This window comes from Notechis scutatus, chromosome Z (genome assembly GCF_049901735.1).
Source record: "Notechis scutatus isolate UNSWTSFEM ecotype Mainland chromosome Z, rNotScu1.2, whole genome shotgun sequence".
NCBI lineage: Eukaryota > Metazoa > Chordata > Lepidosauria > Squamata > Elapidae > Notechis > Notechis scutatus.
Genome location: NC_142025.1, coordinates 113,902,118 through 113,919,775, shown reverse-complemented (window position 1 = coordinate 113,919,775; position 17,658 = coordinate 113,902,118). Strand labels below are relative to the sequence as shown.

Here is a 17,658-nt window from a genome sequence, read left to right as displayed (position 1 = left end):
ATTCAAAACAGTCATCCATTTCTGGAAGTAAAATTAAGGAATTTGTCATGTAGGCATTCCAAATTATTGGAAATCAATTTATTAATTTTATGCAACCTAATCTAGTACATTAAACCCTCATGAAATGTGGTAGAATTCCTACCTTACTGTTTTGATCTTAAATCTTTTCAGGGCATGGAACACAGTCATAGCAGCAGAACTGTTCCCCCTCAATTCCTTTCTTCCAGAATCCAGGGAAACAAGGGTCATTTCATCGGGAAAATGGAAAAACCTGGTAATAAGCATAGAAGGTTTTAAAATTGGAGATATTTAAAACAGTTTGTAATTGTTTTTGACTTCCAAAAAAGATACTGAGTTTTTCAACTTCATCAACTTAAAAAAAATGTGGAAATTGCAATGATGTAGGAAAGTTCCTGTTTGAAGGGTAGGGTGTGTAAATCATTGCATATAGTGACAATCCCATGGAAAAGTGGCCACTCTAGTGATTTCTGATTCAAATCCAAACCAAAAATGCAGACATGCCTTTTACATTGTAATATCATATTGTCAATTTAAGGAATGCCTGATTATCAACAAGATTAAACAAAAATGACATTGTTTATTTTTTTTAAAAAAACCAAAATCATATTTCTAAACAGACAATGTTCAATAAGGGATCGTAATGGATTAAGGTTAGCTGATTCAATAATTTGATACCCGGTTAAAAGCTGGATTCTAGACAATCACATCTTCATCAATGAATAATTCTTTCTCTTTTGGAGCCTGGAGATCCATCTTTCCAATTTTAACTCTGAAAGGATCTGTTTGGAAATGTGATCGTGTTGGTGACATTGAATCCACCTGTTGTTCCCCCTTTCTCATTCAAGAACACTATCTCCCCAGCTGAATTGTTAAAAGAAATGCCTTGAAGAAATGAATGGAGCTATTTGAAAGAGAATGAAAGAGAAAGAAAGGGAGTTGAATACAATGTAGCAAGGAGGAGAACACCATATTGGAGTTTTATTAACTCATTCTCCCCATTCCTATAACAATGACTAAATATGTACACTTAGAAATTTAATAATTGATATTTCACAGATATGTACAGTACATAACCACTTTATTATTAATTTGATATTATTTTAAGGAAAGATAAGAATGAACTAAAGCGAAATAAAAATAGGCTATTGAGATTACTCAAAGTCCTTCAATTAGGATTCAGATTCATTTCTTAAACAACCAAGACTATAGTTAATCTTCCCTCAGTGGCATAAAGATATTTGATACTCTGGAATATGACAAATTCCCTTTAGCCAGATTTCAAAATTTGAGCCTCATTATTCAATAGATAGATGTGAGACAGAGATTCCTGCAAACATAAAGTCGTTCCAAACCATGGATGCCACTTCTGAAAAGTCATCTTTTAATTCATTCCCATTGAATTCTGAGAAGGACAGAAAGCTCACCTTCTCAATCTGAAAAATTCATGAGTCAGGAAAAAGTATTTGGAGAATTGATTATTTTTGGAAGAAACAATGAAAAGGAACCAAAATTATCATTATCATTATATACATCTTGGTACAAATGATCTGTGCCAGAAGGATATATTTTCTGTTCAGAAAGACTTCCAGAGCTTGGGGTATGAACTTAGTAATATGGGCTGTAGGCTGATCTTTTCAGAGGTTCTACCAGTATACAAGGAACAAAAAGGGAAAGGCCAGCATGTAGTGGAGTTTAACGTGTGGCTAAAGGAGTGGTGTAAAAGGAAAGGCTTTGGTTTTATTAGTCATGATGTCTGGTAGCTGGTCCAATGAAAAACTGTACAAAAGAGATGGTTTGCATCCATCAAAGAAAGGGACTGAGTTACTTGGCATTAAATTCACAGATTTCCTGGATAGACATTTAAACTGAACAGCGGGGATATAGAACATTTCTGTGCCCAGCAACCTAAAATTAATAAGGATACCAGTGCATGCAAAAGAGATGTTTGTGCAGGTAAGATTATCAACCTTGCTGTCAACCAAAACCAAGCATTTAATAGTGAGTGCCATATCATGTGCATTAATCAAACAGGTGGCAAGAAAGTAGGGGCAGGCAGGCACAACACAAGTTATGTAGACAGTAAACACAGTGTCAGACATAAAGATCTCAAGTGCCTATATACAAATGCACAAAGTCTGGGGAACAGACTGGGTGAACTCAAACTATGAATACATGAAGGTAGATGTGATATGGTTGGAATAACAGAAACTTGGTGGGATGAAACAAATGATTGGAACATACTGGGAGAAGGATACAAACTATTAAAAAAAACAGACACCCCCCCCCCCAAAAAAAGAGGAGGTGGAGTTGCACTGTATGTAAAGGACCACTATATTGCTACAGAAATGCATGAAACCAAAGACGAAAACCTCCTAGAATGCATATGGGTCAATATAAAAAAAAAAAAAAAAGAATGTCATGACCATAGGTGTATATTATAGGCCACCCCATCAAGCAGAAAAAAATAGATGTCCTTTTTGCCAACCAACTAACAAACATATGCAGGAAACACACAACAATAGTAATGGGAGACTTCAATTATCCTGTTATCAACTGGAAAACGAATTCTGCACCAAGTGAGAAATCAAATAAATTCGTAACCAATCTATCTGACAACTTTGTTGTCCAAAAGGTAAAGGGTGAAACTAAAGGGACAGCCATACTGGACTTAATTCTTACAAGCAGAGAAGAAGTGATAGAGGGAGTTGAAACTGCAGGAATTTTGGGTGAGACCGTATCTAACAAAATGAAATTCAATGTAGAGAAAAGTAAAGTACACTTGGGCAAGAAAAACCAAAAGTACACATGTAGACTGGGTGAAACCAGGCTCAATAGCAGTAACCGTGAGAGGGATCTTGGAGTCCTAGTGGACAACCAGCTAAATATGAGCCAGCAGTGTGCAGCAGCTAAGTTACATTAACAGAGGGATACAATCAAGATCAAGTGAGATACTAATGCCACTCAATAAAGCCTCAGTAAGACCACAACTAGAATACTGCATCCAGTTTTGGTCACCATATTATAAAAAAGAGGTTGAGACTCTAGAAAAAGTACAGAGAAGAGCAACCAGGATGATTAGGGGACTGGAGACAAAAACATATGAAGAACAGATACAGGAACTGGGCTTGTCTACTCTAGTAAAGAGAAGGACCAGGGGAGACACGATAGCAGTCTTCCAATATCTGAGGGGCTGCCACAGAGAGGAAGGGGTCAAGCTATTTTCTAAAGCACCTGTAGGCCAGACAAGGAATAATGGATGGAAACTGAACAAGGAGAGATTTAACCCAGAAACAAGGAAAAACTTTCTGACAGTGAGAACAATCAACCAATGGAACAGCTTGCCCTTGGAAGTTGTGAGAGCGTCATCACTTGAGAATTTCAAGAAGAGATTGGCCTGCCATTTGTCGATAGAGGGAATTGAAACTGCAGGAACCTTGGGTGAGAGTGACCACGTCATACTAGAATTCAACATAACACAAACACAAGCAACAGAATATAATGACACCAGAGTCTTGGATTTTAAAAGAGCTGATTTCAATAAACTCAGAGAGAATTGAGGAAAGATTCCATGGATGAAAATCCTAAAGGGGAAAACAACTCAAGAATCTTGGGAAACTCTGAAAAGTACAATCATAGAAGCCCAGACCAGCACAATACCACTGAGAAAGAAAAACAAGAAATCCAAGATGAATCCAGCATGGCTGCACAAAGATCTCTCTGGCAAATTGAAAGAAAAAAAGGACAAGTACAAAAAATGGAAAGAAGGACATACAACTAAGGCAGAATATCAGCAGATAGCCAGAATCTGCAAAGATGAAGTCAGGATAGCAAAGGCTCAGAACGAACAAAGACTTGCAACAAAAGTCAAAGATAATTTTTAAAAAGTTTCTTCCAACATATAAATAACAAGAAAAAATAAAGGAAACAGTCAGTCCACCAAAGAGAAAAGACGGCAAGAAAGTAACAGGCAACAGAGAGAAAGCAGAACTGCTTAACTCATTCTTTGCATCGGTCTTCACGCAAAAAGAAACTATAGCTCAACCCACAAAAAACATAACTGTAAAAGACAGACCAGAAATAAAATTTCAAACAAGCAAAAAAATAGTAAGAGAACACCTGTCTGATCTTGATGAACACAAATCACCAGAGCCTGATGGATTACATCCTAGAGATTTAAAGGAGCTGGCAGAGGTCATCTCAGAATCACTGCACCATATTTATTTATTTTTATTTATTTGATTTGTCAATTGTTTACAAGATAATAAGTACAAGTGTATACATAGTTGTGAATATATGAAATGGGTACATATAAGAAAAATAAAAGAATAAGAGAAACAATAGGACAGGGACGGTAGGCACGTTGGTGCGCTTATGCACGCCCCCTACAGACCTCTTAGGAAAGGGGTGAGGTCAATAGTAGACAGTCTAAGGTTAAAGTTTTTGGGGTTTGGGGAAGAGACTACAGAGTCGGGTAGAGTATTCCAGACATTGACCACTCTATTGCTGAAGTCGTATTTCCTGCAATCAAGTTTGGTGCGGTTTACTTTGAGTTTGTATCTGTTGTGTGCTCTTGTGTTGATATGGTTAAAGCTGAAGTATTCATTGACAGGTAGGACATTGCAATGTATGATTTTATATGCCATGCTTAAGTCGGACCGAAGACGGCGTAATTCGAGGTTTTCTAGTTTTAGAATTTCGAGTCTGGTGGCATAAGGTATTCTACAACGGGTAGAAGAGTGGAGAACTCTTCTTGTGAAATACTTCTGGACTTTCTCAATTGTGTTAATATCACATACGTAATAAGGATTCCAGACTGATGAACTGTATTCGAGTATTGGTCTAGCAAATGTTTTGTATGCTCTGGTTAGTAGTGAGATATTACCAGAGAAAAAGCAACGTAGGATTAGGTTAACAACTCTTAATGCCTTTTTGGCTATGTAGTTGCAGTGGGCTCTAGCACTTAGATCATTAGAGGTGAGTATTCCCAGGTCCTTTACAGAGCTTGGGTCATCAACAAGATCTTGACTATTCAGCTTGTATTTTATTTTCTGATTTTTTTACCAATATGTAAGACAGAGCATTTATTTGTTGAGATTTGAAGTTGCCATATGTTAGACCATTCAGATACATAGTCTAGGTCTTTTTGTAGGGTAGTAGTATTGTCTGTGGTATTGAACAGCTTTACATCATCAGCGAAGAGAACGCAATTGCTCTTGATATGATCACAAAGGTCGTTTATGTAGATTATGAAGAGAGTTGGTCCTAGAACACTGCCTTGGGGAACACCACTATTGACAGGTACTGGATTTGATAGGCGTTCCCGATTTTGACCATTTGTTGTCTGTTTGACAGGAATGCTTCTATCCAGTTATTCAGTTGTCCAGAGATACCATAAGATTTTATTTTTAGGAGTAGTTTGTCGTGTACCACTGAATCAAAGGCTTTGCAGAAGTCTATGTAGATTGCGTCTATTGCTTTGCCCTGGTCGAGTTGTGTAGTCCATATGTTTTTGCAGTGTAAGAGTTGCAGATTACAGGATAGTTTTTTTCTGAAACCAAATTGTTTATTGGAGAGTAGGTTGTTTGTCTCTAAATGGAGGATGATGGATTGGTTAATAATTGATTCCATGACTTTACAGGTGACGCAGCATAAGGAGATTGGTCTGTAATTTTCAACTAGGCTTGGGTCTCCTTTTTGAAGATAGGGATGACTGTGGCTTGTAACCATAGGTTAGGCAAGGAGCTGGTCCTGAAAGATTTTTCAAAGATTATGCTTAGAGGTTTGGCTATGGCAGTGGATAGCTTTCTTAAGAAGTAGGCACATATTCCATCCGGTCCAATAGATAGAGATGGTTTTAGGTTGCGTAGTGCTTTTTCAACGTTGTCTACTGTAAAATCGATATGTATTAGATCATTGTTGTTATCTGTGGTACGGCTAGGAAACATTGGACATGATCCATTACTGTTTACAAACACTGAGCCGAAGAATGTGTTAAAGATGTTGGCTTTAATGGTGTCGTCGCTGCAGTCTTTACCATCAGGTCCTATCAAGGGAGGGATGGACCTTGAGTCTTTTAGTTTGTTGTTTACAAAATTGTAAAAAGCACGGGTGGAATTGGTGCTTAGAAGGTTTTCCTCTTGTTTAATGTGATAATTGGTGCATTCGGTCTTTAAATCTTTAAAAAATCCTGGAGCACTGGAGAACTACCAGAGGACTGGAAAAGAGTTGATGTGGTTTCCATCTTCAAAAAAGGGGGAAAAATTGACCCAGGAAACTATAGACCAATCAACCTAACATCAATACCTGGAAAAATACTGGAAAAGATAATTTAAAAAAAAAAAAAAACAGTTCTGCCAACATCTAGAAACAAGTAAAGTAATAACTAGCAGTCAGCACGGGTGTGTTAAGAATAGATCGTGCCAAACCAATCTTATTTTATTCTTCAACATAGTGACTAAATTAGTAGACCAGCAAAATACTGTGGACATAATATGTTAAGATTTCAGCAAGGCATTCAACAAAGTAGACCACAACCTACTTCATAGTAAGCTATGAACAACTGGCTGACAAACCATACTCAATAAGTAGTCCCTAATGGGTCTAAGTCTACATGGAGGGAAATAAACAGTGGGGTGCCAAAAGTTTCCAACTTAGGCCTAATTCTCTTCAATATCTTCATTAACGACTTAGATGAGGGAATAAAAAGGGAACTTACCAAATTTGCAGATGATACTAAGCTGACAGGAATAGCTAACACCCAATAAAATAGGCTCAAGATCCAGATGGATCTTGAGAGATTAGAACTTTGGGCCATATCTAACAAAATAAAATTCAATGTAGAGAAAAGTAAAGTTCTACACTTAGGCAAGAAAAACCAAATGTACACATATAGACTGGGTGAAACCAGGCTCAATAGCAGTAACTGTGAGAAGGATCTTGGAGTCTTAGTGGACAACTAGCTAATTATGAACCAGCAGTGTGCAGCAGCAGCCAAAAAAGCTAATGCAATGCTAAGTTACATTAACAGAGGGATACAGTCAAGATCAAGGTACTAATGCCACTCAATAAAGCCTGAGTAAGACCACAACTAGAATACTGCATCCAGTTTTGTTCACCACATTACAAAAAAGAGGTTGAGACTCTAGAAAAAGTACAGAGAAGAGCAACCAGGATGATTAGGGGACCGGAGTCTAAAACATATGAAGAACAGTTACAGGAACAGGCTTGGCTAGTCTAGTAAAGAGAAGGACCAGGGGAGATATGATAGCAGTCTTCCAATATTTCCAGTTTTGAGCCTCTTAGGTGACAGACAGAAATCCACGATTGTGCGCGGTTTTGGTCTGGGCTCGCCGCTGGAGTGCCCTGAGCTGGCTGGTTTCGGGGCTAAGCCACCCCGTAGAGGTGGTGAAGAGGGGGGAGACTGCCAACGGGGTTGAGGAGAGCCGCATCTCTCCTCCTCAGCTGGCCATTACTCCCTTTCCTGAAGGTGGTTGCAGCGGTGGTCAGAAATGGCCACCTCAAAGAAGAACTCAACCAGAAAAGAATGTGCAGGAGGAAGATAAGAAGTGAAAGTTCTGGCTGACTGGGTTAAATTGCAAAAGCAACAACTAAGATACCCTGGAATTTAAACTAAAAAAAAAAAAGGAACACCGTTCCCAAAGAAGATTTGGAAGCAGCGAAGGAAAGTGAAAAGGGAAAGGTTTGGCTTTTTTCTTCTTCTCTCCCTTTCCCTATTTTGACAACTAAGAGACTTAAATAAGAAATCAGAAAAAAAATCCGCTTTGACATCAACAGGCAATTAAACTGAAAATAAAATAAAATGTCAAAGGGATAATAAAGATTTCTGGACACTAAATTTTTTTTTATAAACAGGGAAGGAGAGAAAAAGAATAAAAGGGCAGGATCTAGAAAAAGGGAGGAGACTGCCTGGAATTAAAAGGAATCTACAGTAAAACTTTAACAAGACTTTTAAAAGATACATTTTAACTGAAACTTGGTAACTAAATTGTAGAACCCCAGGAAGAGAAAGTGAAAAAAAGCAAAAAGAAACAGCTTGCGTGTATTTGGATTATTTGGTGATCATTGGACTCTTGGTTATTGCATTTGAATGACTAAAATTAATCGGGTGGTTGTTTAAAAATGTATATAATGGCACTACTTCTGGATGAATTGAAAATGGAACTTAAAAAGTACAAAGAAGATGCACAAGAAGGGAGAGGCTCTTTCGGCTTCATTTTTCAATTCTTAGAAATGTAGATTTGGAACTATGAGAAACAACAAGAAACATCTGCAAAACAAGAAGACTGGGACAAAGAAGAAGCCATCTTTAATGAACAAGTAATTCTATGTGGGGAAGAAAAAGGAAAGAGGGGAAAGAGAATGGAGAATTTAAGACTTAAAAAAACAACCAAAGAAAAGAAAAATAGTTTGAAAAATAAGTATAATATTGGAAAGCAACAGAAGAGGGGAATACAGAAGAGAGAAATAGAGGGGGAGAGACAAGGGGGTAAAAAGGGGAGAGGGAAGAAAAGAGGGAAGAAGGAAAGGAAAAGAAGTTATAAAGGACAGAAACAAGATATAGAGAAACAGGGCCTATTTAGAGATATTGGGTGAAAATTTAACTGAAAAAGGGATTATGTAAAGGTACATAAGATTGTATTGTTATATTAGTATTAGAAATAATTTTAGAAAATTGGAATCAATGTATGATTAAAATGAGGGATAAAATAACTATTGTAATCTTGTGAAATGTTTGTTAATAAAATAAATGAGAGAATTGAATTAGGAAGGGACGGGAACATTTTAATTAGTTAATGTTTTATAAAATATAAGTGAAGAGGTGGGGAGTTAATTATGGAAAACTTAAAACTGTTCCCATAGAAGTATGATATTTAATTGAAAAGGAGAAACTTTCTGACAGTGAGAACAATCAACCAATGGAACAGCTTGCGCTCAGAAGTTGTGGGAGCACCATCACTTGAGACTTTCAAGAAGAGATTGGACTGCCCTCTGTCAGAAATCCTGTAGGGTCTACAAGACCAGTCCCTTCCAGCACTGATTATCTGTTATAGATAGATAGATAGATAGATAGATAGATAGATAGATAGATAGATAGATAGATAGATAGATAGATAGATAGATGATAGACAGACAGACAGACAGACAGATATGTACAAATTATAATGATTCCCTACCTAATTCCTTCTGATACCTAAAGCATGATAAAAGGTAGAAACAGGGAATAGAGGGTCAGCCATACTGGATTTATTGTAATTCTTACTAACAAAGAGAAATGAAAGAAGGTGTTGAAGTTACAGGAATGTTCAACGTGAGTAAACATGCAATAACTGGAATTTATTTTTATGCAAGCAGAAGCAATAGAACTAAGTCAGACTGGAGTGTTGGACTTCAAGAGAGCTGATTTCAATAGAATTAAAGATTATATAATTCTCTAATTAGTTAGAAATATATTAAAGTGTATATCCATGGATTAGGATTCTCAAGGAGAAAAATGTGCAAAGCCCAGTCTAGCAAATTCCAATGAAGACAAATAAGAGATTACACCCACACCCACACACACACCAAATGAGCATGGCTCCACAAAGAACTCTCTGATAAACTAAATGACAAAAAGAACAAGTAAACAAAGTAGAAAGAGGGGCAAATAACTAAGGCAGAATATCAGCAAATAGCTTGAATCTGCAAAAATTAAGTCAGGAAAGCTAAGGCTCAAAATAAACTAAGGCTTAATCATTTTAAAAAGTATCTTTCAACATATAAAAATCAAGAAAAACATCAAGGAGACAATTGGTTCATTAACAGGAGAAAAGTGATTATTTTTGCATCTATCTTTACATAAGACAGTCCAACCTATCAACACCAAACACACAGACACATACACAGTAAAATACAGATGTGGAATGCAAGACAAAATAAGAAAACAATGGTAGGAGAACATCTATCTGCTCTAGACAACTTCAAATTACTAGCACCATATGGATTACACTCCAAAATCCACAAAGAAGTGGAAGATATGATCTCAGAACTACTGAACTATATCAAAGAATGTTTGTCAGAATGTCTAGTTCAATGAAAAGAAGGACTAGAGATGACATGCATCAGAGGAACCTTGAAAATCATTTGTCCAGTGGTTGCCAACCAGTGGGCCGTGGCCCACTGGTGGACTGTGAGAAAATTTTTGTGGGCCACAAAGATATCTCACCCCCAGAGCACCCCCACAAAGCAATTAATCCAGGCTGCGCTGAAACACAAGGCTGCACTGCCCACATGGCCTGCGGGAACCCTCCCCACCCACTCACTCCTTACCTGGTAAACTTGCCTACTAAATTGCTATTTTTCCTTTTTCCGACCATCATCTTTTCTGCTGTGCCAGGAGTTTTAGATTAGCTGGGAAGCAGGAAATGGTTGGATTTCTTGCTTTCTAGCTAGTCTTTAGATCTTCAGCTCAGCACAGCCGAACCTCCCTTAGGACTGAAGGTTTGCTTGCAAGCAAATTCAGTGCAGACTCACGTGAAGCAAATTTGAGAGACTGATCTAGCTGATGGCAGATAGATAGATCACTGAATGATTATGTGAGCAACTCAATCTGCCTGCTTTGCCTGATTTTGGGTAAAAGTTGTTCTTTTTATAAAAAAAAATTCAATATTTACATGCATGGTGTGTTGTGAGTTAATTTTGTGAGTTTGCTTGCTAGCAAATTTTATGACTTTGCTTGCAAGCAAATTTTATGTGACAGACTGAGCTAGCCAATGGCAGATAGATAGATCTCTGAATGAATCTGTGATTCTGTGAGCAACTCAATCTGCCTGCCCTGCCTGATTTTGGGTAAAAGTTGCTCTTTTTTTATAAAAAAAATCAATATTTATATCAATATTCATAATATTTACATACAAGCCATTCCCCAGCCAGTCACATGACCACCAAACCACACCCACAAATTAGGCCATGCCCACAGAACTGGTTGTTAAGAAATTTGAATCCCACCCCTGCCTCTGTGTGTTTGTGTGTGTGTATGTGAGAGAGAGAAAGAGAGAAAGAGAGGGGATGTTACTGTCATCTCTTTACAATGGCCAGTACAGTGACAAAAATCTACACAATAAGTATCAAGATGTTTCTTCTGATATTTTTGGTGCACAAAATAGTTACTCTAAGGTGCCCTGCAAGTGATGCTTTCCTTGTTCCACATGAGTGGTACCAGCCTGGAGACTTTATCATTGGTGGGATGGAGAATAGAAACTTGAAGCAATGAATCTGACATAGCTCTTATTTCCCCTTGTCCCAATCTCCCAGAAGTTGAAGGTGCACTTTATAGCCAAACAACAGCCTTGATTGTTGTTCAGTTTAAATACTTTTCTGTGCAGCTTTTGATGCTTAGGCCATATTAAGAAAATATTGTGATTCTTCTAGGAGATTATTATTTTGTTTTGATCAGATAATAAATGCCTGATGCTTCATCTTTTTTAAAAAAAAAAAAATAAGCAAATGCCAATGAAAGTAGAATCAGGAAGATTTGCAATAGAATGTTTATTTAATTGTTGAAACTGTAGAGTGCTATTTTTCAAGATACCACATTTATTTTCTGCCATTTTTTTCACAAAATACAATATGATCAGATCCAACAGATATCTGTCATTTATTGTCTGTATTTTTTGTGATGAGTAACAATGCAGAACCTTTTAAAGGAATTACCTTAAATTCACTAAAAATCTTCAAAAGGTTTCTTCAAAAGGTTTCATACATTCTACCGCAAACAATTTTATCATCAACTAAAGAGTATTGTCAGGGCTGCCATTCAGTTATTCTGGGCACTGCAGGGGAGGGGGAGTGCAGGGGAGGGTGGGGGGAGCTCTGGGGAGGGCGAGTGGGAAGAGGAAACAAGATCAAGACTCACCAGGTCCAATAAACTCACCAGCCATTCCAAGATCTGGCAATGAAATGCAGCCAGCTGAGTAGACAAGGACTGTTATCAGAATAATTTGAAAAGAACCATCTTTTAATTCATTCTCACTGAATTTTGAGAAGGACAGAAAGCTCACCTTCTCAATCTGAAAAATTCATGAGTCAGAAAAATAGTATTTGGAGAATTGATTATTTTTGAAGGAAACAATGAAAAGGAACCTAAATTATCATTTTATATATAACATTGTACAAGTTATGATGATTTCCTACATAATCCCTACTGATACCTAAAGCATGAGAAAAAGTAGAGAGAGAAAATAGAGGGTCAGACATACTGGATTCATTGTAATTCTCACAAACAAAGAGAAATGAAAGAAGGTATTGAAGTTACAGGAATTTTCAGTGCGAGTAAACATGTAATAAGTGGAATTTAATTTTATGCAAGCGAAAGCAATAGAACAAGTCAGACTGGAGTTTAAGTCTTCAAGAGAGCTGATTTCAATATAATATATATGGAATAAACATTCCATGGATTAGAATTCTCAAGGGGAAAACAACTGAAAAAGCTTGGGAAAGTTTGAAAAGTGACATTATAAAAGCCCATTCTATCACAATTCCAATGAAGAAGAAAAATAAGAGATTTCAAAAGAAATCAGCATGGCTTAACAAAGAACTCTCTGTTAAACTGAAAGACACAAAGGAAATGTATAAAAAGTGGAAAGAGGGGCAAATAAATGAAGCAGAATATCAGCAAATAGCTTGAACCTGCAAAAATGAAGTCAGGAAAGCTAAGGCTCAAAATAAACTAAGGCTTGACTAAAGATTTTTTTTAAAATATGTAAAATTCAAGAAAAAGATCAAGGAAACAATTGATTCAGTAATGGGAGAAAAGTGGGTTTTTAAAAAAATCTGCCTTTACATAAAACTCCCTCCCTCATAAAATGCACATGAGGAACACAAGTCAAAATAAGAAAGAAAATGGTAGAACACCTATCTGCTCTAGAAAAGTTCACATTACAAGGACCAGATAGATTATACCCAAAGGTTCAGAAGGAAGTGGAAGTTATAACCTCAGAACCACTGAATTACATCAAAGAATAGTTGCAGCAATGTCTATTTCAATGAAAAGAAGGACTAGATGTGACATGATAGCTGTCTTCTAATATCTAAGGAGCTGCCACAAAGAAGAGGGGGTCAACATGTTCTCCAAGGAACCTGAATGCAAGACAAGAGGAAATTGATGGAAACTAATCAAGAAGAGAACCAAGCTAAAACTAAGGAGAAATTTCCTGACAGAACAATTAATGAGTGATTTACCTCCAGAGGTCATGGGTGCTCTAACACTGGAGGTTTTTAAAAAGAGTTTAGATAACCATTTGTCTGAAATTGTAAAGGATTTCCTGCTTGGGGAGGAAACAGCAAGGTCCTTTCCAAATCTGTTATTCTGTTGTAATTTAGATAGTAGCTTCTCAATGGTTAGAATAATGGAAAATAGAAAAAAACAGAAACTGGTTTTTCTGAATCTATCTTATACAGAAGAAGAATAAGAGAGTTGGAAGTGACCTTGGAAGCCATCTAGTCCTATACACTATTAAAAGAGTGGACTTAATACCATTTTTGACAAATCACTACCAAATCCCTTTGTAAAAAATCTCCAGTGTTGCAGCATCCATATCTTTAGGAAGCAAGATTTCTATTAATTGATTATAATCACTATCAAGACATTTATCCTTAGTTCTAGGTTTACACTCATACTTAACATGTAGAAAATATTAAGAATTTCTACAGAGGGTTCAAAAGATAATTCTACATCAAACTGCTCATTGAAATAAAAAAAAAGTGTCCAATGCAGAGAGAATACCTGACAAGGCTGGAGAGCTGAGTGGTCAGAATTTTTACCCATCATAGCCTTTTTTTTATTGAAACGTAATGTGTACAGAGCCTGTGATAATGAGCCACAGCATAAATAGCATTGTAGACACTGTAGCTTTGGCCAGTCATTTCCATTTCAAACAAAGGCGCAGGAAGATCTTCTAGTTTCTTCTGCCCAGTGCATGGATTAGTGCATGCACTTGCAATTCTTTCATTTCATTCATTTCTTGCAATTCTGGTTTTGGAAGTGTACAATCAAATGATTGTTCCAAAACAGCCTCCAAAAACCCATCTCTATAGACTGAAAGAGGATTTATGGTCTGAAGAAATTCCATGAAATCTACAACTGCTGTTGAATGAACACTGAAGGAAATAGCCCCATAGAACATGTGGAGATCCCAACTGACTTGAAATCCAGATAATATGAAATCAATCTGTGCAGTCATGACCCACACCTTTCTAAATAAACAATTTTCTTGCTTTTAACGTTCTACCAGAAATGTGACAAATCATAGCTACATAACTGCCCATGATTCTCCATAGACAAGAAATGCATTTGCTTTGCTATTCATTATATTAATGGAGATAACAGAGACTGTTTCATAAAGTCCTGGAAAGTCTTCCACATGAATTAGTTGTGAAAGCCTTTCTATGAATGCTGAGCAGATTCCGTTCTCTGAAAGTAAAGGCTGCAATTTCTGTAAGAAATTTTCTCCATTGTTGTAATCAACAGCAAAAATCCCAATCCACATCCACCTAAAATGATGAAGCAGTTGAATAATCTCAATGTACTGATGGTCCTCTTTTGGGACCATGAAATAAAGTGAAGAGACCTTACTGGTCTGGAATTCCTCTTGGGCCAATGAGCCATAGGTCAGCTATAAGAAAGTACAATAGTATTCTGTTGAAATATTAAATCAAATCTATTCTTTCTTATCTAAATTTTTTATCAAATACATTCAAGGAACATTTCCCGAGAATTCTTCTAACTATTAATATAGAAAGGAATTACTTGGATTTATTTCAAAGACATATAATTTCAATAGGTGCAAGAGTACTATGTCAATTTCTCACAGGCATGGAATACTTTGGATATTCATTTCATATACTTGGTATTGGCATTTGGTATTCTAGTTTCAGAAAAGAATGCTAATTAGTAAACCATAAGCCATGCAGATCACCTTAACACAACCCTAAACCTAATTTTTACTTGAAGTCAAAAGAGTCATCAAACTATATGTACCATTAACAACTCCCGAAACCAGAAAAAACAAATTACCCAAAACAATAAGGAAGCTTCAATCCAAAAAGAAATCATTTGGCGGAAAAACAAATCTGTCAAAAGCCTATACAAAAATTTATGCCACCAGATAAAAACTGAATGCACCAATTATCACATTAGACAAGAAGAAAACCTTCTATGCACTGATTCCACCCACGCTTTCTACAATTTTATAAACAACAAACTAAAAGACCCAAGGTCCATCCCACCCCTGAAAGTACCTAATGGTAAAGACTGCAATGACGACACTATTACGCCAACCTCTTTAACACATTCTTTGGCTCAGTATTTGTAAACAGCAATGGATCATGCCCAGTATTTCCTAGTCGAACCACAGACAACTACAATGATCTAATACATATCGATTACAGAAGACATTGTTGAAAAAGCACTGCACAATCTAAAACCATCTCTATCTCTTGGACCAGATGGAATATGTGCCTACTTCTTAAAAAAGCTATCCACTGCCATAGCTGAACCTCTAAGCATAATCTTTGAAAAATCTTTCAGGACCAGCTCCTTGCCAAAACTATGGTCACAAGCCACGGTCATCCCCATCTTCAAAAAGGGAGACCCCAACCTAGTTGAAAATTACAGACCAATCTCTTTATGCTGTGTCACCTGTAAAGTCATGGAATCAATTATTAACCAATCCATCATCCTCCACTTAGAAACAACCTACTCTCTAATAAACAATTTGGTTTCAGGAAAAAACTATCATGTAATCTGCAACTCTTACACTGCAAAAACATATGGACTACACAACTCGATCAGGGCAAAGCAATAGATGTAATCTACATAGACTTCTGTAAAGCCTTTGATTCAGTGGTACATGACAAACTACTAAAACTAAAATCTTACGGTATCTCTGGACACCTGCATAACTGGATAGAAGCATTCCTGTCAAACAGACAACAAATGGTCAAAATTGGGAGGGTCCTACCAAATTCTGTACCTGTCAACAGTGGTGTCCCCAAGGCAGTGTTCTAGGACCAACTCTTTTCATACTCTACATAAATGACCTCTGTAATCATATCAAGAGCAACTGCTTTCTCTTCGCTGATGATGTAAAGATATTCAACACCACAGACAATACTGCTACCCTTCAAAAAGACCTTGACCATGTATCAGAATGGTCAAACAAATGGCAACTTCACACCTCAACAAATAAATGCTCTGTCCTACATATTGGCAAAAAAAAATAAATCAGAAAATAAAATGCAGGCTGAATAGTCAAGACCTTGATGATCCAAACTCTGTCAAGGATCTTGGAGTACTCATCTCTAATGATCTAAGTGCTAGAGTCCACTGTAACTACATAGCCAAAAAGGCGTTAAGAGTTGTTAACCTAATCTTACGTAGCTTTTTCTCTGATAATATTACACTAATAACTAGAGCATACAAAACATTTGCTAAACCAATACTCGAATAAAGCTCATTAGTCTGAAACCCACATTATGTATCTGATATTAACACAGTTGAGAAAGTCCAGAAATATTTCACAAGAAGAGTTCTCCACTCCTCTACTCATTGCAGAATACCTTATGCCACCAGACTCGAAATTCTAGACCTAGATAACCTAGAACTACGCCGCCTTCGGTCCGATATAAGTATAGTATATAAAATCATACATTGTAATGTCCTACCTGTCAATGAGTACTTCAGCTTCAACCATAACAACACAAGAGCAAACAATAGATACAAACTCAAGGTTAATCGCACCAAACTTGATTGCAGGAAATATGACTTCAGCAAGAGAGGTGGTCAATGTTTTGAATACTCTACCTGACTCTGTGGTTTCTTCCCCAAATCCCAAAAACTTTAACCTTAGACTGTCTACTGTTGACCTCACCTCTTTCCTAAGAGGTCTGTAGGGGGCGTGCATAAGCGCACCAACGTGCCTACCGTCCCTGTCCTATTGTTTCTTTTATTTTTTGTTTTTCTTATATGTATCCATGTATTCATAACTATGTTTTTACTTATACCTATTATCTTGTAAGCAATTGACAAAAATAAATAAATAAATAAAAATAAATCTTCAAACTTGACAGCTTTAAGACTTGTGGACTTCAACTCCCGGAATTCCTCCTCCAGTCATGTTAGCTCAGGAATTCTGGGAGTTGAAGTCCACAAGTAGGAAACTTGCCAAGTTTGAAGACCCTTGTCCTAAGCCCTCTTTCAGTTCCAGTCCTGCTTCAGGATGGATGGATGGATGGTCATGACAGCTGGTGATGCCCAGAAATTGGAACAGAGGATTTCACCACTTTTCACCAAATGCTTTGATTAATATTTCCTGTACCTCTGTAATCTCAATACTAACATTTGGTGGCAAGGCAAAACAGAGATAGTAGATACAGGATACCGAAAACGTTGTGCCATTATAGTTTTCTGTCCATTCAAGAATGAATAGACAGTGCTTTCACTCAACAATGGTTTAAAGTGCTAACATGCTTCCTAAATGATTTTGTTGATGAAAAGACTACAGTATAGATAAGCTGTTAAGAGAATGTCTCTAAATAAGCAGATTCAGTCCAGTAAGCCAATTTTGTGTAGTGGTTAAGGTA

At 36.9% G+C, this 17,658-nt stretch overlaps 1 protein-coding gene across 1 annotated transcript in view; it reads right to left on the bottom strand.

Annotated features, from left to right (window-relative positions):
* The window catches only part of LOC113428877 (vomeronasal type-2 receptor 26-like), a 57,083-nt gene that overhangs the window by 12,055 nt on the left and 27,370 nt on the right, over positions 1 to 17,658 (bottom strand). The window contains exon 3 of the mRNA XM_087947375.1: positions 11,951 to 12,086. Coding sequence (XP_087803501.1) covers positions 11,951 to 12,086 — 136 coding nt within the window. The remainder of the gene's footprint in view (positions 1 to 11,950; positions 12,087 to 17,658) is intronic.